We start from the raw sequence: 25,579 nt of genomic DNA, 5'->3' as shown, positions 1-25,579 counted from the left end.
GGTACTTTCAGCACTTCACTCCAAGACTGCATTTAGACACCTTCAGGTATCACTGAGAGCAATGAGAATAAGCAAGCCACCCACACACATCGAAGCGCACTGCTGCCATGACACCTCCATATCCTATGCCCCGACCCCAGGCACAGCTCTTGGAAGAGCTTGGGTGCTCAAATGCAGAGAAGGTGAAGAGCAAAGGCTCTCCTCTACCTGTGCATGTTTTCAGAAAGCCAGATGCTGGCTACAGGTGCCATCAGCTCCTCGAGGAACACCTTCTGACGCTCGTAGTTCTTGAACTGGTTGCTGATGAGAACCAGGGCTTCCATGAGGGCACACTTCTCCATCTGTGTCAGCAGCAGTTCGTTGGACAGGAGCTGCTTCACATGGTTGTACAGCATGTCAAAACTGGGCTGTATATCACAGAGAGAGAAACCCAGAGGTGGCGAAGGTCTGATTTTCAGTGAGTGCGGGTCACTCAAGGAAGGTAAAATGAGGACGAAGACATTCCCAGAATAGTCAGGCCAATAAGACTGTCACTTGATAACTTAATTACAACACTCTTCTTTTGCCTGAACAGGCAAGGAAATTTAGGCTTCAGTATTTGGGGAACTGTGCTTTCCTCGTCTGTAACTAGGAAAACCATCTGTCTCTCTTTTTTTTTTCCCATATTAACTTTTATAGTATCTTCATGGACAAAGAAAAGGAAAGTATACCCATTTGAATGCAGAGTTCCAAAGAATAGCAAGGAGAGATAAGAAAGCCTTCCTCAGCGATTAATGCAAAGAAGTAGAGGAAAACAATAGAATGGGAAAGACTAGAGATCTCTTCAAGAAAATTAGAGATACCAAGGGAACATTTCATGCAAAGATGGGCTCGATAAAGGACAGAAATGGTATGGACCTAACAGAAGCAGAAGATATTAAGAAGAGGTGGCAAGAATACACAGAAGAACTGTACAAAAAAGATCTTCACGACCCAGATAATCATGATGGTGTGATCACTCACCTAGAGCCAGACATCCTGGAATGCAAAGTCAAGTGGGCCTTAGGAAGCATCACTATGAACAAAGCTAGTGGAGGTAATGGAATTCCAGTTGAGCTATTTCAAATCCTAAAAGATGATGCTGTGAAAGTGCTGTACTCAATATGCCAGCAAATTTGGAAAACTCAGCACTGGCCACAGGACTGGAAAAGTCAGTTTTCATTCCAACCCCAAAGAAAAGGCAATGCCAAAGAATGCTCAAACTACTGCACAACTGCACTCATCTCACATGCTAGTAAAATAATGCTCAAAATTCTCCAAGCCGGGCTTTAGCAATACGTGAACCGTGAACTTCCAGATGTTCAAGCTGGTTTTAGAAAAGGCAGAGGAACCAGAGATCAAATTGCCAACATCCGCTGGATCATCAAAAAAGCAAGAGAGTTCCAGAAAAACATCTACTTCTGCTTTATTGACTATGCCAAAGCCTTTGACTGTGTGGATCACAACAAACTGTGGAAAATTCTGAAAGAGATGGGAATACGAGACCACCTGACCTGCCTCTTGAGAAACCTGTATGCAGGTCAGGAAGCAACAGTTAGAACTGTTCCAAATAGAAAAAGGAGTACATCAAGGCTGTATACTGTCACCCCGCTATTTAACTTAGACGCAGAGTACATCATGAGAAACGCTGGGCTGGAAGAAGCGCAAGCTGGAATCAAGATTGCCGGGAGAAATATCAATCACCTCAGATATGCAGATGACACCACCCTTATGGCAAAAGTGAAGAAGAACTAAAAAGCCTCTTGAAGAAAGTGAAAGAGGAGAGTGAAAAAGTTGGCTTAAAGCTCAACATTCAGAAAACGAGATCATGGCATCCAGTCCCATCACTTCATGGCAAATAGATGGGGAAACAGTGAGACACTTTATATTTTTGGGCTTCAAAATCACTGCAGATGGTGATTGCAGCCATGAAATTAAAAGATGCTTACTCCTTGGAAGGAATGTTATGACCAACCCAGACAGCATGTTAAAAAGCAGAGACATTACTTTGTCAACAAAGGTCCATCTAGTCAAGGCTATGGTTTTTCCAGTGGTCACGTATGGATGTGACAGTTGGACTATAAAGAAAGCTGAGTGCCGAAGAAATCGATGCTTTTGAACTGTGGTATTGGAGAATACTTTTGAGAGTCCCTTGGACTGCAAGGAGATCCAACCAGTACATCCTAAAGGAGATCAGTCCCAGGTGTTCATCGGAAGGACTGATATTGAAGCTGAAACTCCAATACTTTGGCCACCTGATGCGAAGAGCTGACTCATTGGAAAAGACCCTGCTGATGGGAAAGACTGAGGGCAGGAGGAGAAGGGGATGACAGAGGATGAGATGGCTGGATGGCAACACTGACTCGATGGATGTGAGTTTGAGTGAACTCCAGGAGTTGGTGATGGACAGGGAGGCCTGGTGTGCTGCGGTTCATGGGGTTGCAAGGAGTAGGACACAACTGAGCCACTGAACTATGGACAAAGATCAGTTTGTTTTATGTAGCATCTGCCTACAATGCGGGAGACCCAGGTTAGATCCCTGGGTTGGGAAGATCACTAGAGAAGGAAATGGCAACCCACTCCAGTATTCTTGCCTGGAAAATCCCACGGACAGAGGAGCCTGGCAGGCTACAGTCCACTGTCAATGGGATCGCAAGGAGTCGGACACGACTGAGCAACTTCACTTCACTTCTTCATATACTCTATAAGTACAAAAAGCAAATAAAAAGGTGGGGGGAGAGGGAAAGAAAGAGACAGACAGACATAACTACTGTGTATTCAGAGAAGAAATTTTTGGTTAATTGTTATCTGAAGTAGTGCTAAACTTCTTAAGAGAAACCCTCCAAAAAAGGTTAGGGTTTGCACCTGGCTTTTCTCAAGAGTTGTATATTACTTGGCATGGTGTTAAGAACATCACATAGTACCGTAAAGAGGTGTAGAATGACAGGGACACTGCCATATGGAAGAGACCTATTCATTTGAGATAATATGTTTGCATATTTAACTCCACTAAGAAGGAGAGGGGGCCTCCCAGGTGGTGCAGTGGTAAAGAATCTGCCTATCATGCAATAGCCACGGGTTCAATCCCCGGGTCAGGAAGATGCCCTGGAGAAGGAAATAGCAACCCACTCCAGTATTGTTGCCTGGGAAATCCCACGGACAGAGGAGCCTGGCGGGCTATAGTCCACGCGGTCACAAAGCACTGGATACAACTCAGTAACTAAACATCACCACCACCGCAAGCATGAGAGGAAGAAGACACCAACTCCAGAACACGTATGCTAATACTTTTTCTTAGCAAAGCTCAAGTTCCTAGTTTTCCCCTTATGTGAGGTATAATTAGAGGTGGATTTACAGGGAAACGTACGCCAACTGGGCATGTCTCAGTGGCTCCTTGACCAGAGTCAGGGCTTACCAGCACGAGCTGGGGGTAGTCACGACACATCTTGATGATGGAGGAACACGCGTGTCTCCTCACATTCCTCACCGCCCGGGTCCTGGGAGCCTGGGAGGAGATATTCAATCACCTTAGAGCCACTTTAAATATAATTTACAGATGCTGCAGAGAATCATGTGCGTATCTCCTTCAGAGGCAAACACAACTCTCATAGCTGCAGGAGCATGATGAAATGGCACTCTACTTAGCACGAAGGAACCCACGCATTTGCTGCCTGCCCTAGAGTGTCTCTAGTGCCCGACACCACATTATATAACTATCTGTCTCCTGCCTTTATTAACCCCTTTTGCTTACAGAAAAAAGCTAGACTAAGTGCTGGGTGTTTACATTTTTGTTCTGAAGAAAGTTATAATTTGTAGGTTGAATGGTCTTACCTTACTTTCTTCAACAATTTCAAAAGTGACTGATGAAAACAGCTAAGGGAAAGAAAAAAAGTCATTCATCAGTACCAAATGCTAAGTATTTTAAAGTAATAGTTATAAAAATTTCAACAAAATCCCCAAAGTGCGAATAATATGGTAGCAAAAGGGTTTCCAACTGGCTTTACAACGTTTCAGGTGTTTCCTTCCTCAGATAACTGGAAGAGGCTTGATAGTCATTAATTTTACCATTGAATATTTTACAAATAAAAAGTTCACAGAACCCCTGAACAATCCAGGCCATTACCGAAACACTCAGCCAGGGGAACATAGCTCCACTTTTTATTAAAAGTTGAGTGGTCTACTCTCCCTGATCCATCTCACAACTTCCCACTTAATCCAATGTGGTGGAACTGCTGCCCTAGTCACTGTAATGGAGTAATACTCCAACAAAGGTCTGATCGAGGAACTCAATGGACATTTTCCAATTCTTAGAGAATTTCCACAGCAACAAATGTGTCTGTTTTGAAGTCTAAAGTTCTCCTGGACTTGGTAACACACTTTCTCTCTGGTCATCCCTTTCTTCTTCTTTGAGGGCTCCTCCCTCACTGATGGTGATCCCCAGGATTCTCTGCTTTAGCCCATGTCCAACTCCACATACATCTCCTCTGCTAAAGCTTAATCTCCACTGTGGAGGAGGGCATGGCAACCCACTCCAGTATTCTTGCCTAGAGAAGCCCCATGGACAGAGGAGCCTGGTGGGCTGCAGTCCATGGGGTTGCAAAGTCAGACACGACTGAGGGACTAAGCACACACACAGTCTGTACTGTTGGCATTTCTATCACGGCTATGCCTTAATTTTATCTCATTAATTTTCTGAGTCTAGACCTAATCTCAAATAGCCAATTCGGGGCGACACATCTCCACCTTGAAACTGTATGTATACTTCAAACCTAGTCTTGCAAAACAGAGCTCACCCCTTCTTTTCCTCACTCCTACCTTCCTCCTGGTCCAATACTCTCACTCAGGTGGGACTCCAACTCTCACTAATCACCTAAACTGGACCCTGGAAACTTTCCTCGTGCAAATCTCCTCCCAGCCTGCCAGCACACGCTGACACCTCCTCCTTCAGGTGCTCTTCCATTCCCCAGTGTACACGTCCACTAACTGCGATGCCACGGAGGTACCACACCTGTCTATGTGCATTTCCTCTCCAAACAGAGAGGTGCTTATGGACAAGGCTTTCCTCCTAGCATGGTTCCTGCTCCACTGTAAGCACAGAGTAAATATTTGACAACTGAAAAAACAACTGTTTATTAGCTTATCTCATATATTTATACAAACAGTTATGAAAAATATTTAACTTAGAAATGCCAAAATAAAGTTTACAAACGAGGGAGAGTTTACCTTAGAGAAGACCTGGGGCAGGAACTCTGGTCTGTAGGTGACAAATGGAAACAGTGCCGAGACGTTAGTGAGGACGCAGGACAGGATGAGGGGGTCCTTGGTGTCAAAGTTCAGAGCCATCTGCAATAGCTCTACTCCATCAGTAACAGGAATTTCCTGGATGCAGACATTAGAGGAGGTTGCAAGAACTGAAACTGCTTCTGTTAAATTCCCTTCACACTCTATAATTATGGCCACCAAATATGGTTTTATATATTGCTTCTTAACCCTTAACACAATCTAAGCATCACACCACGTTATTAAAATTTTCATAAGTGATGCCACCATTATTAGGGCTGCAGCACCACCTACTACTGGAAACTGAACAAACTCAGAACGCCGTCATTTCTAACTGAAGTGATGTAAAAGCAGACGAAGTCAATGATCCTAACATCCAATTTGTTAATAGGCCACTTATGTGAAAAAGCAATAAATCTCACTTATCATCAAGGGACTCAGATTCTTTCGACTACTAACCTAGAATACACTAAGATGATTACCCCTCAAACAAGTGATCCAATTATTTTAATCTTATTAACATAGTTAATACAGTATATGCTGTTATCCAGATAATTACATAATTACCTTTAACATTATAAGATATGGGTGATAGGTGACATGAAGTATAGAAAAGCAAGATCTACTTAACCAGATTAGTTAGCAAAGAGGGAGGCAGATCAGCCATCATGAATATTCTGGCCAATCTGCCATAAACTAAAAAGGTAATTACCATAAATCTTAATGGTAATTATCTCTCCAGATTTTCCGATTCAAGGTTTCTATCACTGTCCTCCCTATAATTGTTATCCTGCTTGTGGTTCACTGTACTATCAGGTTCATCTTATTACGTAAAAACTAATACTAAACCCTGCAGGGCTTAAGAGTCAGAGAGACCCACCTGGGTCCCAACTCTGCTATTTATTAACTATTTGATCTTGAATATGTTATTCATCTCTGAATCTCAGTTTCCTCTTCTGTGAAATGCACTTTCACGTATTTCCCTATCTCCCTACCAGCTTTAAAAAGATCAAAATTATTACGCAACCAGCAAAGAGAAACAAGCACTTACTTCTTTGTCTAGTGTTCGAAACATCTGGTTGATCACACTTTCCAAAAAAAAGGTCATGGCTTCCCACTGCACAAATGATGGTGAGAATATGGAGCAGAGGCTGCTTTCTCCAGTTCCAGCTGTGGGAGAACAGGATTTTAAAGACACATACACACACACACACATAAGCACTATAGGATCACAGAAGACATCGAGCCAGTGGGGCCTCAGAAACCACTAGGTAATTTCACAGCTGAAGGAACAGGATAACCTAACCCTGCTTAGCCAGGGAAGAGAAAACGATGAACAGCAGAAAGGGGTCCTTATCCTGCCTCCACCTCCAAAAATGAGCTATCTGGATTTACCTCTGTGAGCCTTGTCTGCAAAACCAGTTTGACTATTGAATGAGAATATACACGTAATCATCAAAACCAGTGCCTGGCACATTAGACAATTGAGAAATATTAATTTCCCCTTCCTTCCCCTTTATAATCTGTCCATGGGAATCTAAATGCAAGGCACAAGCCAAAGGAATCACAAATTACTTTTCTTGCTACTGTATAGTGCTCACATTTACTAGCTTCATCTTGGTACACAACCTATTCAGACCTCCATGAATACTGAAGCTACTAACAGATACCAGGGACCTTCAGAATAAATTGTGAATACACAAAACTGAATGTCCCATGAATGTCAAGTAACTAGTGTACTTGCTAACTGATCACAGTATGGAGCTTTTCCAAAGCAGTGACTTTAACCCTTCCCTTAAATTAAAAATAAATAAATTAATTAAAATCCTTGGGAAAAAAAATCCTCTCACCTGCTGCATGCATTCATCAGATGACAGATGACAGACAGAAGACACAGAAAAGTTATCTGGCCTATGCTTTTGGGTAGAGGGGGCTTATTTTGATTTTACATAAAGTGACATTTCCCAAAGACTTGGAGGGGAGTTGAGCAATATGGGAGACCCCTGTACTGCTCCTGCTGAATGTAACAAGCCATTCTTTTCCAGTTTAAGAGAAATGGTATGCAAGAACTTGGTTGAAAAGCTTTAAAAAGTTAGGTTGAGACACGCTGTTAAGACGGTGCCTGAGGTGAAATAGTAAAATAAACAATAAACAACTGGTTGACTCTGTTAGAAAAGAAAAATGAAGGCAAAACTGATAGGGTCCTGGTTTTGCCCTAATTAAAACAGAATTAAAATCTGGCATTACCTCTGTCTTCTCTGCCTGTGTTTTCCAATGAAAAGGCTCACTCTCTAGGATGGAAGTGGGCAGTGAGCAAAGCTATTTCTGAACACTACTATCATAATGTATTGATTTGGATGGGGCTCAGAGGTTTATTTCTATGCAGTTTTGATAAAATACTTCACTAATGTTTGGGGGGAAAAAAACAAAAAGTCTTACAGTTCATGGAGCCAGGGTCAATAGAAGTTGAGAGCTGATACTTCAGCCACTCCCCAGCCATCTGGAAGCTAGTCTTGGGATCCAAACGACATGCTAACCTTATTACCTCTCCTTGTTGGGCCCGAGAAGCTGCCAAGAGAAAGACATGAAGCAAGGATCAGCGTATCGTAGATACTTAGGTAATGTTTATTCATTTATCCACCCCAAGAGAAAAATAATCAAAAAGATTCTGTTTTGAAGAAAGAGTCTAACAAATGTTCACTAAAGCTTTGTTAACAAATCTAGAAATTTTCCAAAATAAATTCTAAGAAGCTGTCACACCAGCTAAATCCTCTAAGCCGCAAACCAAACAGAAACTCCCCTTTCTGTTGGAATTAAAAGATCAAGTTGGTACAGATGTAAAATGGTATGGCTACTGAAGAAAATGGTTTGGCAATTCCTCAAAACATTAAACATGGAATTACCATATGATCTAGTAATTCCCTTCCTAGGCATATACCCTAGAAAAACAAAAATATACGTTAACTTAAAAACTTGTACACAAATGTTACATGATTCTTAAAGCCAAGAAGTGAAAACAACTCAAGTATCTATCAATGGATCAATAAAATGTGGTATATTCATATAATGAAATATTATTGGCAATAAAAGAAATGATAAACATTACATGATCCAAGTACTGATAAACATCACAACAGATCAATTGTTAAAATATTACACTAAGAGAAAGACAGCAGTTATCAAGACAATACACTGTATGATTCCATTTATATCAGATGTTCAGAATAGGTTAAATAAAGAAAAGTAAATGGGTGGTTTTCCAGAGGGGTATGAGGGCTGGGAGATGACTGCTGACAGTTACGGGGTTTCATGAGATCAAAAAATGTCTTAACATGGACTGTGGTTGTAAAACTCTGAAAATACACAAAAAACCTCCACTGCATTGTATACTATAAACGGGTGAATTGTATGATGAATGAATTATCTCAGAAAAGTTGTTATTGAAAAAAGGTGGGGAGAGGAGGTGTAGAACCAAGGTACAAAAAACCTAGAACAGAATTAGGAATTGTGAGCTTTCCTTCTCTCTTTTAGTAAAAAAGACTTACAAAGTAACATGGTACTTAATCCTAACATATTTAAGAAATCAAAGTGCCTTACGTATGGCTGCCATCTCTAAACATCAACGTCCAAAGAAAGTGTGCATGTGCATGTTTTAAGAGAGAACACCAAGCCTGGAATGAGTGCAACCCCAGCGCCCTCTGCAATGTGTAACTGGAGATTAAACAGACTGCCGTACACACTTGGGGAGGGGGGACTTCCCAGATGGCTAAGCGGTAAAGAATCCATCTGCCAAGCAGGAGACACGCGTTTAATCCCTGGGTTGGGAAGATCCCCTGCAAAAGGAAATGGCAACCCACTCCAGTATTCTTGCCATGGGAAATCCCATGGACAGGGAAGCCTGGCGGGCTATAGTCCATGTGGTCGCAAAAGAGTCAGACACACGACCTGGTGACTAAAGAACAATGACAACATCCAGACTTGGGGCTCTATAATATAGAAGCCCAGCCCATGCACCATGACTCAACGCTAGATGTCGTGCTGAGACTGCTGGGAAAATTTCAGGCCAGTTCACTCACAGTTGAAGAAAGCATTGAAGTCCTCATCGCTATCAAAATCAAATCGAGAGTATTCACAGCTAGGGCTGTCAGTTTTAGAAGGAAAGCCCATCTGGAAACAGAAAGATAATTGGGGGAGGGAATGAAAATGGACCCACTGAAAGAGTTTTCAATTTTAGGAGCTCAGAGACCTTTTATTTGAGAAGAGCTAAGGGTTTACATGAGTTAAGGCTTTTATGGTAAATAACTGCTTCTGGTCTACACCAAATCCACAATTTGTTCTCGGTTGGAACAGTCCTGGAGTTGCAGAAAGAGAACATTTTTATTTGATACTCTCTTTCAAGTGTCTTATGGAAAATTAAATTCTAAAATCAGTTTAAGGTCTTTGAGTATAAAAATGTCTCAAAATAAAGTGTTAACACAATAAGCAAACAATAAGTAGAATTGAGACTATTTGTCTTCTTAAATGTTGAACCCTGGGAATAAGCATGGGACTTTGTGTTTCATTCAGAAAGTACCAAAGACCACAACGGCAGAGATCTAGATGACAGTGTGCTACCTGAACCCCTGAGGAAATAAGAGAATCCTTGAATAGGTCCCATCCTCTGATGTTATAAATCAAGAATAAGTAGCTGTCAGTCGCCAAGAGCCTCGAGGAGACCTCCGAGTGTTCATAAGCAACTCTCGACTGAGGCAGTGGGCAGTCTGCTTCCGCTCTCCCTTTCTTCTCATCCACGTTCCTGACTCTCGTTTGGCCTTCAGAAAGTCAGATATTTACTTCCTTTTGGCATCCCCCTGACTCCACCCTCCGTTCTGCTTTTAGCTTCTGAAAAGCAGTGATCACATTTTATGGTCATAGTCGCTGCTCTCATCCTATCACTTTTTTCCCAGCACTTGGCTCAACACTTGGCGCATAAGTGCCCGCAAATACGAAAGAGTAGACACAGGGATGAGTAGACACAGTGACGAGTTTTCTTTTTAAGGAATCAAAGACTAATATGCCTAAGGAAAGGATCTCAGTGACCAACACAGGGCTGTCAATGGTGCCAGCTAAGTCTTAAGATGTGTATTCACCTACATTCCACTTTACGGTCCCACTGCATACCTTGACCAAGTTAGTCATAGAAGCACGCAGATATTTTGGTATTATTGCTAATAGTAAAGGGTCTCGGGATAGGATCTCATGTCGAAAGAGGGCTCCCCAAGTCATCTGAGTTGAAGAGCGCAAAAACTAAAGGAAAAAAAAGAAAAACACTAGGTTTAAGGATTTAAGTTTTATATAACCAAGACTATTACTTAGCTCAGCAATTATCTGCTATATTTTTCCATGGAAATAAAGCTCTATAATACTTTGACTGAAACTGCCCATACTGGAGTACATCAGCAATGACTGGTCACTACATACCATACGGTAAAAGTAAGACAGACTGTGGGTCATGTGCAATACCCAGAGAATGAGCTGAACTCTACCACTTTCTCTTTTATGCAAGAAAGCATACAGATACCTCAGGATGATACTGCAAGGAAAATCTTGGATTGGATGAAATTAATTTTATAATAACACAATTAATCAGACTTTCTTATTTAAAGTATGTTTAGTAGCAAATTACTATAGAAACACTTCACATCTGATTGAGCATTATTAGAATGGTATTACCTGAGGGGTAATTGCTGATCTAGACTGCAAAAGCTAACTTGGGAAGAAGATGCAGCAATTCTCTTAATGAAATCCCACTACAGTAATTCCCCAGGATCTTAAGAGTCACATTTTATATGTGAGCTGCTAATTATTTCAGGTGATAGCACTTGATTTTAATTTACTAACTGAAATTTTGATTAGTTATTGCCATAAAGTTTACCTGACTTGGATGAGTTGTGAAAGCAAGAAAAGATTCCAGGTATTTTCCAAAGTTTGCTGGTATTTCTACATCAGAATCCACACCCTGTAGGACAAAAAGGCTGTTATATTAATAATGCTGATGGGGAGGTCAAGGTGGAGAGTGGAGTTAAGACAACTTATATCCTCAAAACTTTCAGTTTTGAAAGGACTTTATTATACTTCTTTGTGGCCTAAGGAAGACATCATTTCAAGGGCAAAAACCCAGAAAAGCTGCTTTACCTCAGTCATCATTAAAATCTATTCTGTGATCAAACAGTGAAACAAAAGAGCCTTCATGGACCTCCTGGTGGTTCAGAATCCACCTGCCAGTGCAGGGGACACAGGTTCGATCCCTGGTCCAAGAAGATTCTACATGCCTCAGGGCAACTAAACCCATGCACCACAACTACCGAGCCCACTCGCCTAGAGCCTGTGCTCTGCAACAAGAGAGACCACCGCAATGAAGAGTAGCCCCGCGCACCGCACCTAGAGAAGACCCTGGCACAGCAATGAAGACCCAGCACAGCCACAAGTAAATGAGTAAAAAACTTTTTTTAAAAAAAAGAATATTCATTTCAGAAATCACCTGTTTCTTCAGACCTGGTCTAGTCACATTTCTGTGATTCAACCTATTAAATAATCCCTCGATGGTACACATCTTATGCCTGAGGTTCTATCCCCTCAAGCCACCAAAATAGGCACTGATATCAAGTACAAAAGTTTGTACCAACATTCAATCTTTTAATGTGTAATAGAGTTATTTTCAGGTCAATCAGACTAAAGTTTTTTTTTAATGATTCAATAATATATCCTTTAACTTGGGAAAAGGGTTCTTTACTCGAATCCATGGTTCATGATCTAATAGGACTTTCAAGGGTAAGGCAACAGGTAGACTGAAGTTTTACAAGTACCAAAATGAAGAGAAACAACACTGATTTTATGGAATAACAGATATGAACATTTACTATAGATATTAATAACTGATATTAAATAAATCTATAGCATTCAAATTCAATTAAGATAATTTAACCTACAGAATTATAAGAAATAATCTGTAGGGTAATGTTTCCTCAGGCTAAAGTCAAGGGCACGTGTTACCCCTTACACAAATACAACTTTCTAAATCCTCTCCTCAGATGGCCTTGAAACTCTCCAGAAAGTGCTCACCAACAATGCACACAGCTGATTGCCCAGGGCACGCAGCACCTGACAGAGTCTCTTCAGGAAGACATAGTGTTTTTCGACTAAGCCTCCTCCGTCAGCGGTCCTGTGAGATGAGAAAACAGTGGGATCAACAGCACGTCAAGAGCACCACAGATATCCCCCTGGAATGGACTCTATGTGCTCTGTGCTCCAATATTCAAATTTCAGGTGACTGTTACTGTTGAAAAGAAAAAAAAAAAAAATCAACCCCCAGACCGCCAACCAAACACTGAAAGATCGATGAGGAAGAGGGTTCAATGCAATCTCATCCTTTAAGAGGCACCCTAATTTGGGGTATTATATGGTACTGGGGGTATTTTGGAATAGTAATGTAAACTCTAAGCATGACTCCACAAAACAATGCATATAAGAAAATGCATGAGAAGACAGTGATACCCAGGAAGGACTTGGACCCCTAGGGAAGCATGTAGTGATTCCTTATACCACTGACAGAATCAAAAGGACTATAATCGAGAGAATGAGGGACTTCCCTGGTGCTACAGTAGATGGGAATCCACCTGCCAATGTGGGGGATAAAGGTTCAATCCCTGGTCTGGGAAGATTCCATATGCTACAAAGCAACAAGAGAAACCACTGCAATGAGAAGCCTGTGCATTGCAATGAAGAGTAGCCCCGGCTTGCCACAACTAGAGAAAGCCCACACACAGCAATGGAGGTCCAAGTACAGCCAAGAATAAATAAATAATAAATAATTATTATAGAGACAGAATGAAAAGATAAGTGATAGGCTGGGCGAAAATATTTACAAAAGACATTTGATAAAGACTATTATACAATATACACAAGAACTCTTAAAAACCAATAAAAAAACTCTGATTAAAAAAATGGGCCAACAGACACCTGATCAAAGAAGATACTCAGATTGGAAATAAACGTATGAAAAAAAGCTCCCCATCAAATTGCTATCAGGGAATTGCAAATACAAAAATGAGATAGCACTACACACCTATCAGAATGGCCCAAATTTGTAAGTCTGAGAACACCAAATGTTGGGGAGGATAAAGAGCAACAGGAACTCTCATTCATTGCTGGTGGGAATGCAAAATAGTTCAGCCACTTTGGAAGACAGTTTGACAGTTTCTTATAAAACTAAACATACTCTTACCATATGATTCAGTAATCACACTCCTTGGTAACTACCCGAAGGAGCTGAAAACATCTCTATACAAAAATCTACATATAGATATTCACAGAAGCCTTATTCATAACTGCAAAAACTTGGAAGCAACCAAGATGCTCTTTATCAGGAGAATGGATAAACTTTGGTATATCACACAATAGAATATTATTCAGTGGTAAAAAGGAATAAGCTGACAAGTCATCAAAGACATGGAGGAACTCTAAATACATGATCCTGAGTGGAAAAAAACAACTTGCAAAGGCAACACACAAGACTTCTGACAGTCCCTTGGACTGCAAGGAGATCAAATTAGTCAATCCTAAAGGAAATCAACCCCAAATATTCACTGGACGGCCTGATGCTGAAACTCCAATACTTTGGCCACCTGATGCAAAGAGCCGACTCATTAGAAAAGACCCTGATGCTGGGAAAGACTGAAGGCAGGAGGAAAAGGGGACGACAGAGGGTGAGATGGTTGGATGGCATCACCAACTCGGTGGATATGAGTTTGAGTAAGATCTAGGAGTTGGTGAAGGACAGGGAAGCCTGGTGTGCTGCAGCCCACGGGGTCGCAAAGAGTTGGATACGACTCAGCGACTGAACAACCACAATACAACATCCTAGAAAAGGCAAAATTATGGAGAAAGTAAAAAGATCAGTGGTTGCCAGGGATTTGGGTGGGAGAGGAAAGAACAGGCAGAGCACAGAAGATTTTAAGGGCAGTGAAGAAACTCTGTAGGATACTAAAATGATAAATCTGAAACCCACAGCATGTACCCATAAAAGGTAGAACATAATATGTGTAATATAATGTATAACACATTGTGTGTCATTGTAAGTTCCTCATCTGTTGTAACATCCGTCAGATCATAGAAAAAATAAAGAGAGTTCCAGAAAACATCTACTTCTGCTTTATTGACTACGCCAGAGACTTTGACTGTGTGGATCACAACAAACTGGAAAATTCTGAAAGAGATGGGAATACCAGACCACCTTACCTGCCTCCTGAGAAACCTGTATGTAGGTCAAGAAGCAACAGTTAGAACCGGACACGGAACAAACAGACTGGTTCCAAACTGGGAAAGGAGTACGTCAAGGCTGTATGTTGTCACCCTGCTTATATGCAGAGTACATCAAGTGAAATGTTGGGCTGGATGAAGCACAAGCTGGAGTCAAGACTGATGGGAAAAATATAAATAACCTCAGAAATGCAGATGACACCACCCTTCTGGCAGAAAGCAAAGAGGAACTAAAGAGCCTCTTGATGAAGGTGAAAGAGGAGAGTGAAAAAGCTAGCTTAAAACTCAACAGAAAACGAAGATCATGGCATCCAGTCCCATCATTCATGGTAAATAGATGGGGAAACAATGGAAACAGTGAAAGACTTTTATTTTCTTGGGCTCACTGCAGATGGTGACTGCAGCCATGAAATTAAAAGAGGCTTGCTCCTCAGAAGAAAAGCTTTGACAAACCTAGACAGCATATTAAAAAGCAGAGACACTACTTTGCTGACAAAGGTCCATGTAGTTCAAGCTATGGTTTTTCCAGTAGTCATGTATAAGCTGAGCACCGAAGAATTGATGCTTTTGAACTGTGGTGTTGGAAAAGACTCTTGAGAGTCTCTTGGACTGCAAGGAGATCCAACCAGTCAATCCTAAAGGAAACCAGTCCTGAATATTCATTAGAAGGACTGATGCTGAAGCTGAAACTCCAATACTCTGGCCACCTGATGCAAAGAAACGACTCATTTGAAAAGACCCTGCTGCTAGTAAAGATTGAGGGCAGGAGGAGAAAGGGAAGACAGAGGATGAGATGGTTGGGTGGCATCATGACTCAATGGACATGAGTTTGAGCAAGCTCCAGGAGTTGGTGATGGACAGGGAAGCCTGGTGTGCTGCAGTCCATGGGGTCGCAAAGAGTCAGACACGACTGAAAGACTGAACTGAACTGAAGTTCATCAACTCTAACAAATCTATCACTGCTGTGGGGGGAGGTCTATAAAGGAGAGGCTGTGCATGTGTGGGGGCAGGGAGCATATGGGAAATCTCTGTACCTTCCCCCTGAATTTTTCTGTGAACCTTAAACTGCTCAAAAAGCATAAAATCTTTTATTAAAAGACTGTATTAAAAACATTAACTTGGTGTATCATTTCTCCAAGTCATTTAGTTCAGATGAATAATCACTTAGGTGCTATTTTAGAGTGCAAATATCTCTTTAAATTAAAAAGAGAGTTTTATTTAGTGGCAAAACCTGACCTAAAATGATGTAGCACAATTCACACTAACAAGAATTAATCAGGACTGGTGTGGACAGCAGCCATGGAGGAAGTACACTATAATGGAAAAAGCGTGGGACTCGGGCTAAGAAAGACCTAGGTAGGTGCTGCTGCTGCTGCTGCTGAGTCACTCCAGTCGTGTCCGACTCTGTGCGACCCCACAGACGGCGGCCCACCAGGCTCCCCTGTCCCTGGGATTCTCCAGGCAAGAACACTGGAGTGGGTTGCCATTTCCTTCTCCAATGCATGAAAGTGAAAAGTAAAAGTGAAGTTGCTCAGTCGTGTCTGACCCTCAGCATCCCCAGGGACTGAAGACTACCAGGCTCCTCCGTTCTTGGGATTTTCCAGGCAAGAGCACTGGAGTGGGGTGCCATCGCCTTCTTCAAGGTAGGTGCTAGTGATGCTGAAAGGCAGTGTGGCACCATAGTTTCTGGTGCTGGCTCTCAAGTCTGGCCACCTGGTTCGAATTACAGCTTTACTAACCAATACCAGTGGCACTAATGGAGATGGGATACCTCAGTGGGAATGTCATAATCTTTAGGGAACTAAGAAATGGGACTTGGAAACAGTAACTAAAGTGGCTACCCAAAAGACACATTATTCATTTCCACAGGAAAGAAAGCCATCAGAAAATCTGTGTTAGAATGGACAGTGAGAGAGTTCAAGTAATATATATGTGTCTCACATCTCTTCATTTGTCCTTGGCACCAAAAGTGAAGAGTATGGAAGCAAAGTGGGTGTTGTGACACTTTCAACTACTTATAATACACAGTTCTATCTGACTCCTGGGTAAGAAACACATATCAGGAAATGCTTTAATATTTTCCAGAGGAATTAGAAGAAAATAAGCACAAGCCACTATTTCAGGACCTCGAATGTGTTTACAGGTTGGTGGAATGTGAGTGGGTGCTAAATCAACAGCCACAACTTATTGCCGGCAGAAAGTCCTCAAAAAGGCAAAACGGTCCCTTTAAGAGTGCCTGATTTTTCTTCTAAAAATACAGGGAATTCCTGGTGGTCCCGTGATTAAGAATCTGCCTTCCAATGCAGGAGACACGGATTCCTTTCCTGGTTGGGGAACTAAGATCCCACATGCAACTAAGCCTGTGCCCCTCGACTAGAGAGCCCACATACACTGCAGCCAGAGAAGCGTGCACGCTGCAGTGCAGATGCAGCAAACCCAGCACACGCGCGCACACACACACACGCCCACACACACACACACACACACACGCCCACACACACACACACACACACACACACACACACACACACACGCCCACAGCAAAATAAACCATAAGAGCTTCACACTGTCCTTAGAATAAAGCTCAAACTTAACACAAAAACCAAAAAAACAGTTGACTGACTGCCAACAGTCAGATAGGAACTTTGGATATATCCAAATGACAAAGAAAATGACAAAGAAATTAGAAATTAGAAGTCACATAGAAAAGTAGACACTCACTGTGCCGCGGAGAGTATATAATGCATGGCAACATCTCCAAATAAGACCATCAAGGGCTTCCGGTCTTCCAACTTGCCCTAGACCCAATTTTAGGGAAACACAGGTAATACAAACTATGTTACTACAGACTTCTAAGTACTAACAACTTCTACGCCTATATAGTCAAATATACTGACTTCCTAATTTTTACATAGCCCTCGGGCTAACTGAACACTGGAAAAAGGTCAACTCTTTAAACTGAAATCTGGATAAGACGTATTTTAAAATGTGTTGGTACGCCAATTAAATAAATGAATAAAAATTAAATATGCTGGGTAATAATGATATGAAAGCAAATTACATTTAAAAACATTCTTCATGGAGAAAAGTCATGATCTCATTTGTTAGCCAAATCAGCTATAAAGTCAGTCCAGTCACCTTCTACAATTCTTTGACATGATACTATGTGAGTGTTAACATGCCATTTATATAGTTTTTTAAACGTGAAGCACCAAAATCCACAAATGTTTCGAGACCCACCTAGCCCTACACATCTCTGTATATCCTGCCAGTGGATTCCTAGAATACCGGCAAACTGCTGTCCAAAAGGCTGGAGTCAAGTAAAACAAACAAAACAAAACACAACACCTAAACCTTTAAATGTCTTTCACCACAACATGGAATGGAACACACACAGGCACCCCTCAGAGGCTGAGGATGCAAGTCAGCCTGAAGTGGTAACTTACTTTCCTGCTGACCGCGATGAGGAGACACTCAGCTGCTCCCAGCTGAAGTTCCTGTTCGTTCAGGAGCAGGCACAGCACCTCCAGAAGTTTGCAGTTCTCGGCAGTAATGTGACTCATGGGCACCCAGTCAATGTAGCCTGCCAGAGTGTTCAATGCCGCGACTCCTACTCGACAGTGTGCTTGGGCCTGCATGGAAAGAAATAACTTTTAACCGTTCAGTCCTCACTAACAGGTAAGAAAGCTGTGGTTATATCCGACCTCCTTTTGTTTTCTAATTCTAAAAAGAAAACAATGGAAAAGAAATTGCTCATGCAAGTTATTGATAGGCAACTCAAAGGTTTTTTCTGATACACAATCATTTCTCAAACAACGGCGCCTCATGTCCGTTAATACGACCACATTGGCATGTGTGGTCATTTTACGTCCTTCAAGAAATCTCGGATGTTATAATTTTAACTCCCTTTCACCATAGCTCAGTGATCAAATAAACCAAGGCTGAGGGAATTCCTTGGTGGTCCAGTGGTTAAAATTCTGTGGGTTCAATGCTGAGGGCATGGGCTTGATCCCTGGTAGGGGAACTGAAGCTCCTACAAGCCGCACAGCATGGCCAAAAACAAACAAAATGAAACAAGGCTGAGGTCACCCTCCATCAGGTGCATGCATCCCCGTACCCAAAAGTCTCAAAAAAAGCCTCCTTCCAGCTCCACAGAGAGCTCTTACCTTTGACTCCTGAGAATTATCTGTCTTCTGAAAGAAAAGAAGTATAAGGATCGAATGTTTTTAATGAATAAAAGGCTGTGTAATAACCTTCCACCCCCATAATCTAGGCCCTCAACTATTTTCAAATAGACTTAACTTTTAATTTTGGAACAGAAGACAACTTTACTAAGAACACATAACTGATATTCTCCAGAGGAGGACAGGTTATTTTAGTTTTAGTAATACAACAGAAGGTTAATATTTAAAGAGCTGACATAAATTTATTAGAACATTAAGATCCAAAAAGACAGTTTCAAAGCGCAGTTTACAAAGAAATAAAACTAACAAATGAACAATGTAAGCAGACTCAACACTGCTATTGATGAAAAGAAAGTTAAAATTTAGGTATTAGCAATTTTTCCATATTAAAATAGAGACAAATTATAACTGGCAAAGGTATACTGAAATGATGTAGTGTTAGTGGAAAAAACAAGAAGCAAAATTAAAATGAGTACAATTTATGACCATGTATATATGGACATAACTGTAGGAAAACCACATGCACAAAGAATATTAAATGCTAAACACACCAAAATAATGTCTGTTGAGTAAATTAAACAATTTATAATTTTATAAGCAGGAGTAGCAACTCCTGAAGTACTTGAAAACTTACCACCATTAGCATCATAAAAGATTTGTTTTGTAATTCTTTTTTTCAACTTTCAAAAGGTATTTTTTCTTTAACAAAGAACAAGTATTAAGCCTTCACCAGTGGTGATCAAGGAGGGGTGTTAACGGGACAGAGATGAGTAGAACCCTTTCACCAGTATCTACTGATGCTGCCCAAGAAGGAAAAGGGATCCAGGCAACAACAGCCCAGTCCAGCCTTGACCCTCTACTCCAACAAGCCTGCATTCCCATTCAGATCCTATTCTTCTGCCCCTGGAACGAGTGCAGGAGCCAGGGGCTAGACGGGGAGCCTACACATCCCATTCTAGTTTACCATTCAGCCTACTGCCCAAGGAAGGGGAAAGGATGGAAGCAGAGAAGGAACTACGAGCAAACTAAGAAGTTGCAGGTACAAGAAATGTCCCTTGGTATGCTCTGGTCCTGGGAGCCTGGTTTAACAGATGGAGAAAACAGAAACTGAGGCTAAAGAAAAACATCAGTGGATGTTTTTCTAACTTGTGTCACCCTGCTCTAGCATATTGGCTAGATGTCTAGGGTATCAAAGCATTCATAATTTGTTCATTTCTCTCAGGGATTAAATCTCCTAGGGGAAAACAAAAATACCTCTTTCGCCCTCAATACACATAGGTTTTTTCAATTAAAATACTTTTAATATTTTCTTTTGAAAAATCCTGGGGAGGTATTTTGGGGGAAAGAGTTCATTCTAGTAAAAAGGATGGGGCTTGAATTCCTCACAATCATTAATCAGGGGATCTTCAATAAATACTCTCTGAAAATTGGTTTCTTCATCCATAATATGGAGACAATAGTTTTTGACTCAGGATTGTTTTGAGGGTTAAAATAATGTGTAAAGCATGGAAAAGTATACAGCATAATATTAGATACTCATTGTGTCTCCCTACCCTGACAGCTAACAATACTTTGTCTTATCATTTGTGTTAGCATTCTAGAGCTCTAAAAATAAACTTAAGGAAACCGCTGAGGGCAGAAAAAAAAATGAACCTTAATGAATGCTATTTGTGTGAAATAAACATGTATGAGGAGTCTAGAGTAGGGTTCTGAAACCTCAATCCCATTGACATTTTGGGTCAGATAATTCTTTATTGTGGAAAACTTTTCTGGGCACTACAGGATATTCAGCAGCATGCCTGGCCTCTACTCACTAGATGTCAGTAGCAGCCCCTAGGTGTGACAACCTGGAAGAAAAAATTGCCCTCCCACTGAGAACCACTGTACTAAATTTTTAAAAATTTAGCTTCATTTTTACACTATCTCAGGAATTTTCTTACTAAAAAGGGAATTATTTTTTCTAGTATGTTCAGAACTCACTGAATTGAACCTCCTAGAAAATTAATTCCAGTTTTTCACGCCATCTTTCTGTTCTGCTTATAAAATAGCCTTTCCTTTTACTGACCTGAACACCCTAGTTCCTTGCCGCAGGATTAACTTCAAAACACACATAAACCCACTCATATCAGAAAACAGAACTTGATGAAAGGTAGGGGGTATAATCGGTATCCCTTACCACTTGTTGGTACTTGTTTACATTTTCTTGAAGCGTGTTAAGGAGAAAACTGAAGATTCTTTCCATGTTCTGGGTTAATGTTTGCTGGATATCCCTTCGTCTTTGAGGGGGTAGTGTCTGAAAGGTCACTACATCCTCTGCCAGCCGCAAAAGAATGAACATCACTAATTCAGTCTGTGTTTCCTACACCAATAGAAAGAAGGTAGTTAAATATGCTTTTTAAAAAAACTGGGTTACGTATAGTTGATTTACAATATTGTGAAAACATGTTTTACATTATAAATATGACCAAGGGCTCTTTTCTGCGGAAAGGACAGTCAAACGAACCAGAAAAACTCGGAAGAGCAAACAAAACCAAAACTCTGAACTGATACAGCTGTACTGCATACCCCTTGTTTGGAAAGAGTGTCCAGTTCTACTAGCATGTCAGGCCAGTGCTGTGGCCACTCCCGCTTGATCATTTCTACTACAATTCGAGACAGAACATCTTTAATATGGTTCTCTTCTTCCAAAATGTTCAGAGTTCCCTGCAAAAGAATAAGTGACATCAAGAGGTTTGCAAGACTGAATTCAAAGAAAAAAACTGGGCTGTAAGAGTGTAGAAAACTTAGGAGCAGGCCTACTTTCAAACTAAACCAACCAACCTGTTCTCCATGTCTGAGTCACCTGTCCTGCATTCTCACTAATCATTCTTCCCTCTTAAAGCTTAACAGAGGGTTGCATCAGCTAATAAAATGGCTGTCACACAGAGCAAGGAAGACATCACTGTTCTTCTTTACAAACCGAAGAGACTTTCATATTGTTTCATTTTGTATGAGGGCCAGAGTAGAAGAGCATGGAAATAAGGAATACATTGAAAGGCTAATAAAGTGAGAGATTCAGGAGCAACTGAATATCTTCCTAACAGTTCTAGGTTTAGAAGACACAGAAGACCATTATTGGGACTCTCTTCTCAAGTCTGGTATCAAGTTTAATGGATTAAGATTTCTATCACATCTCCCGAGAACTAACAAAATATAAATCCTAACTAGCTAAATTAATAATTTTGAAGGGAATTTTTTTTTCTATCAAAGACACTAGACTTTGGGGATGAAAAGGGGCATGAATTCCCCTTTTCATGTCCTTTGTAAAAAAGAACATAAAGGCTGTGGATTCTAAATGTGTTTATAAAGTTATAGTCGAACTCCCAAAACAAACTCATTTAGCCTATTTTTTTTTACTGCTAGTAACATAATTCAGTTTAAGAGAAAAGGAAACAGCAAAGTGCAATCTAATCTAGAACTGATTAATCTAAGACTCTTATTCATTTGTTAAAAATGTTTACCTATCTCTACCTTGTCTTCATAATTTTAAAAATAGAAGTCAACACATAAAGGATTAATTAAACCAAGTAAATGGGATGAACTGTGATTTCCAGTGATGGTGGTTCTTTTTAATTTGAAGGTAACATTTAATATTACATAAAGTTGTTTGACCTATGTAGAACCAGTGAATTTTTACACAAATGCTACACTGGAAAAGTCACACTTTGTCTAAAACTACCTCATAAATGCAAGTCTTCCAATCAACCATTCCTTACATTTGCGATCAGCTCCATGACACTGTTCTTCAGATAGACCTTCTCCAATCGAGACATGTTGTTCCAACGAAACCTGGCCACCAAAATGCATAAAGTCAACAGAACATTAGAAGCCTTCTCTTCAGAAGAGATTAGCTTTGATTCCTATGTTAAAATTATGCTGGTGATTTTATTCAGAAATTATACTCTGGGTTTTGTATCCTTCAAAAAGTGGACAGAAACAGTCCACATTTAATCAAACTGCTAAAAGCAAAAAAAAGAGTTTAATACAGACAGTGACCCATTAATTAGAATCCAGGTAGGATCTGTGCACAGATGAGCTCTCCCCCTTGGTTTTATTGACAGACCGTAAGCAAATACATATCTGGGACAACTGCAACAATGTAGTTGGTTTTCAGAAACTAGAATCTGATAGTACTAACTCCCTTTCTAGACTTGCTTTGTTCGGTCACTAAGTTGTGTCTGACTCTCTGCGACTCCGTGGACTGCAGCACACCAGGTTTCCCTGTCCTTCATCTCCCGGAGTTTGCTCAAATTCATGCCCATTGAGTCAGTGATGCTATCTAGCCATCTTAGGCTTAGAAGGTAATAACAGCACAATTCCAGAAAAACTGTGACTAAATCTTAAAAGCTGATGGATTCTTCAAATAGACAGTAGGGGTAGGAGACTCAAGTTAGAACAGGTTTTTAGTTATTCTCATATAATCCTGGTTAGAATCCGGCCATGCACACTCAAAACTTAAGGAAAAAGAAATTAACGGCAGTGTTTTTCTAGTGTCTAATCAGGTATTTATTTACCTGTATTTATTTACCTGTACACTGCATTATTCTAAAAACTCTGAGGTTGGTGCGCATATATTAGGAGCTCAATAAATACTAGCTAAGTGATGTGAGCTAATATTTGCAGAGTACTTAGTATGTACCACGCACTTTACACGGATGAAGAAACTAGGGAAAGGTTAAGTTCTGAATGAGAGCTCCCATGAGGCTGTGATGACCTCTAGGAAGCATTCCTTTCTCCCTGGGGATTGCTCTTTTCTACTTACCTAAAGACTATCTCTAAGAGTTATATAAGAAAAAAAGATTTGCTCTCTCACGTACTTGACAACGTGTTCCAGGATCTGAAGGCCAAAATGTCTGACGATGGCAATTTGTGTTTTCTCAGCCAACCGCAAACCACAGGGAACACAGACAGGGCACTTTTCTTTAAACTCCTCACAAAACTGAAGAAGAGGAAAGTTAGTGTTTCCCTTAGGAGCCAAGAGAAAGTGGGACTAGGAAAAAAACAAAACTCCAATCTGAGCTATTGTTTTAAGTGACAAAAGTTAGATAAATATTATATAAAGGATTATTTTCACTTTGATAGTTCCAGATTTCCCATGCAATGGCCAATTAGTGTTGGAAAAAATAAATAATGTGACCTATATGAGTAAAGAACTGTTAGGGATAAATCCGTGAAGCACATAGGGGTGAAACGACAATTACTAGGATTAAAAATCTTTGGTTGGGGGAGGAATAAACCAAATGTGGAAGTCTTTACAACTGCTGAGTTTAGGTGACAAGTATACACAAGATCATTATAGCATTCTACTTATGCTATTTCATAGTAAAACAACAAACAGAACCCAAATATTTGATTCCAAATCCTATGACATACATCTATACATTGTAAAACTTCCTCCAAGTGATGCTCACTCTACTTCATGAAGTTACATCTCTTAAAACACACACAGTCCTGTTCCAGTGGTCATTTCTCATTGCCCACATACACTGTTCGATGGGGGAATAAACTCAAATCGTATTAGCATCCCCATTTGTTTTGTATTTGCTTTCCCAATTTACACAAGAATCAGTCTCAGTAGTAGAGAATCTGGCAGTCAAGAAAACTACTTTCAGGAAACCAAAAAGCCCTTGCTAAAATGCAAAATAAGTGGTAGAAGTTCACCTTTGCGCAAAATAGTCTAAGAATATCACACAGTAAAAAACATGGGGGTGGGGGGTTGAGAATTAAGCCAGAAATATCCAAGACACAAAAGTGGGTTAGGGAGAAGTGTAGGGATGTAAGTAAAAGGGCACTAGAGAGGCTGGAGCTCGGTTAGGGCGAGTCAGGAGAGTGTGTCAGCAGGAAAACGTTTAGTAAGGGAGACTATAAAGAATGTGGCCGATGTTGGGGACGGGTTGGACACGTGCTCCACGGGAAGGAGATGGGATGCAGGAATGTGGGGGTTAGGGGAATAAAGTGGGTTCAGCCAGCTGTGGAGGGGATCGTGGTGCGGAGAAGAGTAAATAGAAGCGGGGACAGGGGGAGGAGAAGGCAGTGGGGAGTGTCGGTGAGAAGAGACTGCTACAGTGAGGCAGGGACCAGAGCGTCCCGGGAAAAGGGTAGGCGCGGCGAGCAAAGAAGGCGGGGAGTGGGAACAGGCGCGGAGAGCTGCAAGGGGGAGGGCCCCCCGGGGTTGGGACCGAGGTCCAGGGGCCGCGTGGGCGGGAGACGGCCAGCGTCGTGGGCTGCGCCGGGACGGCTGAGGCTGGGGGAGGGTCTCGGGGCAGGCCCGGGTCGCCAGAACTCAGATACCTTGAGGGCTTCTAGCCGGTAACGCTGGGTGGAGCTGGGGTCCATCATGATCGTCACCGCTTTCACCAGCTGCTCGCACAGCGTGTTCACTCGATCCATCGCCATGAGTAGTGCCACGCACCACGAGCGCGCAGCACCGCAGTCCTGGGAGCACGAGGCACGGACGGCTCCGTTGGCGGGACCACACGCTGGTACCGGGCCGCGGCGGGCCGAGGCGGGGCGGTGAGGAGCAGGAGGAGGAGCGTGAGCCGCCGAAGATCCAGCCGGGAAAGAGCCGGCGCTGCGCACGCGCCCGACGTCCCAGTGCGCATGCGCCCGCGGAAGCGGCGGCTCCCTTATGACGGTTGCTCCTTGGTGGGCGGAGCGAGAGACTTTGGGGCCGCGGTACGCAGGCGCGTCAACGGTCCCCGGCGGCGCGCGCGCTGTGTGATTGTCAGGAAGACGGTATGCCGGTTGCGCTGGCCGAAGTT

At 41.6% G+C, this 25,579-nt stretch overlaps 1 protein-coding gene across 1 annotated transcript in view; it reads right to left on the bottom strand.

Moving 5' to 3' along the window:
- XPO5 (exportin 5) overlaps positions 1-25,349 on the bottom strand; it is a 44,500-nt gene extending 19,151 nt beyond the window's left edge. The window contains exons 1-18 of the mRNA XM_052648393.1: positions 25,110-25,349; positions 23,636-23,757; positions 22,535-22,607; positions 21,345-21,482; positions 20,956-21,138; positions 18,762-18,788; positions 18,042-18,227; positions 17,317-17,393; positions 12,400-12,499; positions 11,213-11,296; positions 10,459-10,584; positions 9,375-9,465; positions 7,738-7,866; positions 6,350-6,468; positions 5,242-5,397; positions 3,850-3,891; positions 3,434-3,523; positions 208-407 (exon numbers count right to left, since the gene is read on the bottom strand). Of these exons, the coding sequence (XP_052504353.1) occupies positions 208-407; positions 3,434-3,523; positions 3,850-3,891; positions 5,242-5,397; positions 6,350-6,468; positions 7,738-7,866; positions 9,375-9,465; positions 10,459-10,584; positions 11,213-11,296; positions 12,400-12,499; positions 17,317-17,393; positions 18,042-18,227; positions 18,762-18,788; positions 20,956-21,138; positions 21,345-21,482; positions 22,535-22,607; positions 23,636-23,757; positions 25,110-25,214 (2,048 nt within the window). The 5' untranslated portion in view covers positions 25,215-25,349. The remainder of the gene's footprint in view (positions 1-207; positions 408-3,433; positions 3,524-3,849; positions 3,892-5,241; positions 5,398-6,349; positions 6,469-7,737; positions 7,867-9,374; positions 9,466-10,458; positions 10,585-11,212; positions 11,297-12,399; positions 12,500-17,316; positions 17,394-18,041; positions 18,228-18,761; positions 18,789-20,955; positions 21,139-21,344; positions 21,483-22,534; positions 22,608-23,635; positions 23,758-25,109) is intronic.
- Positions 25,350-25,579: the final 230 nt, after the last annotated feature.

This window comes from Budorcas taxicolor, chromosome 11, assembly GCF_023091745.1.
Source record: "Budorcas taxicolor isolate Tak-1 chromosome 11, Takin1.1, whole genome shotgun sequence".
Taxonomy (NCBI): Eukaryota; Metazoa; Chordata; class Mammalia; order Artiodactyla; family Bovidae; genus Budorcas; species Budorcas taxicolor.
This window is presented reverse-complemented; position numbering and strand designations above follow the sequence as displayed.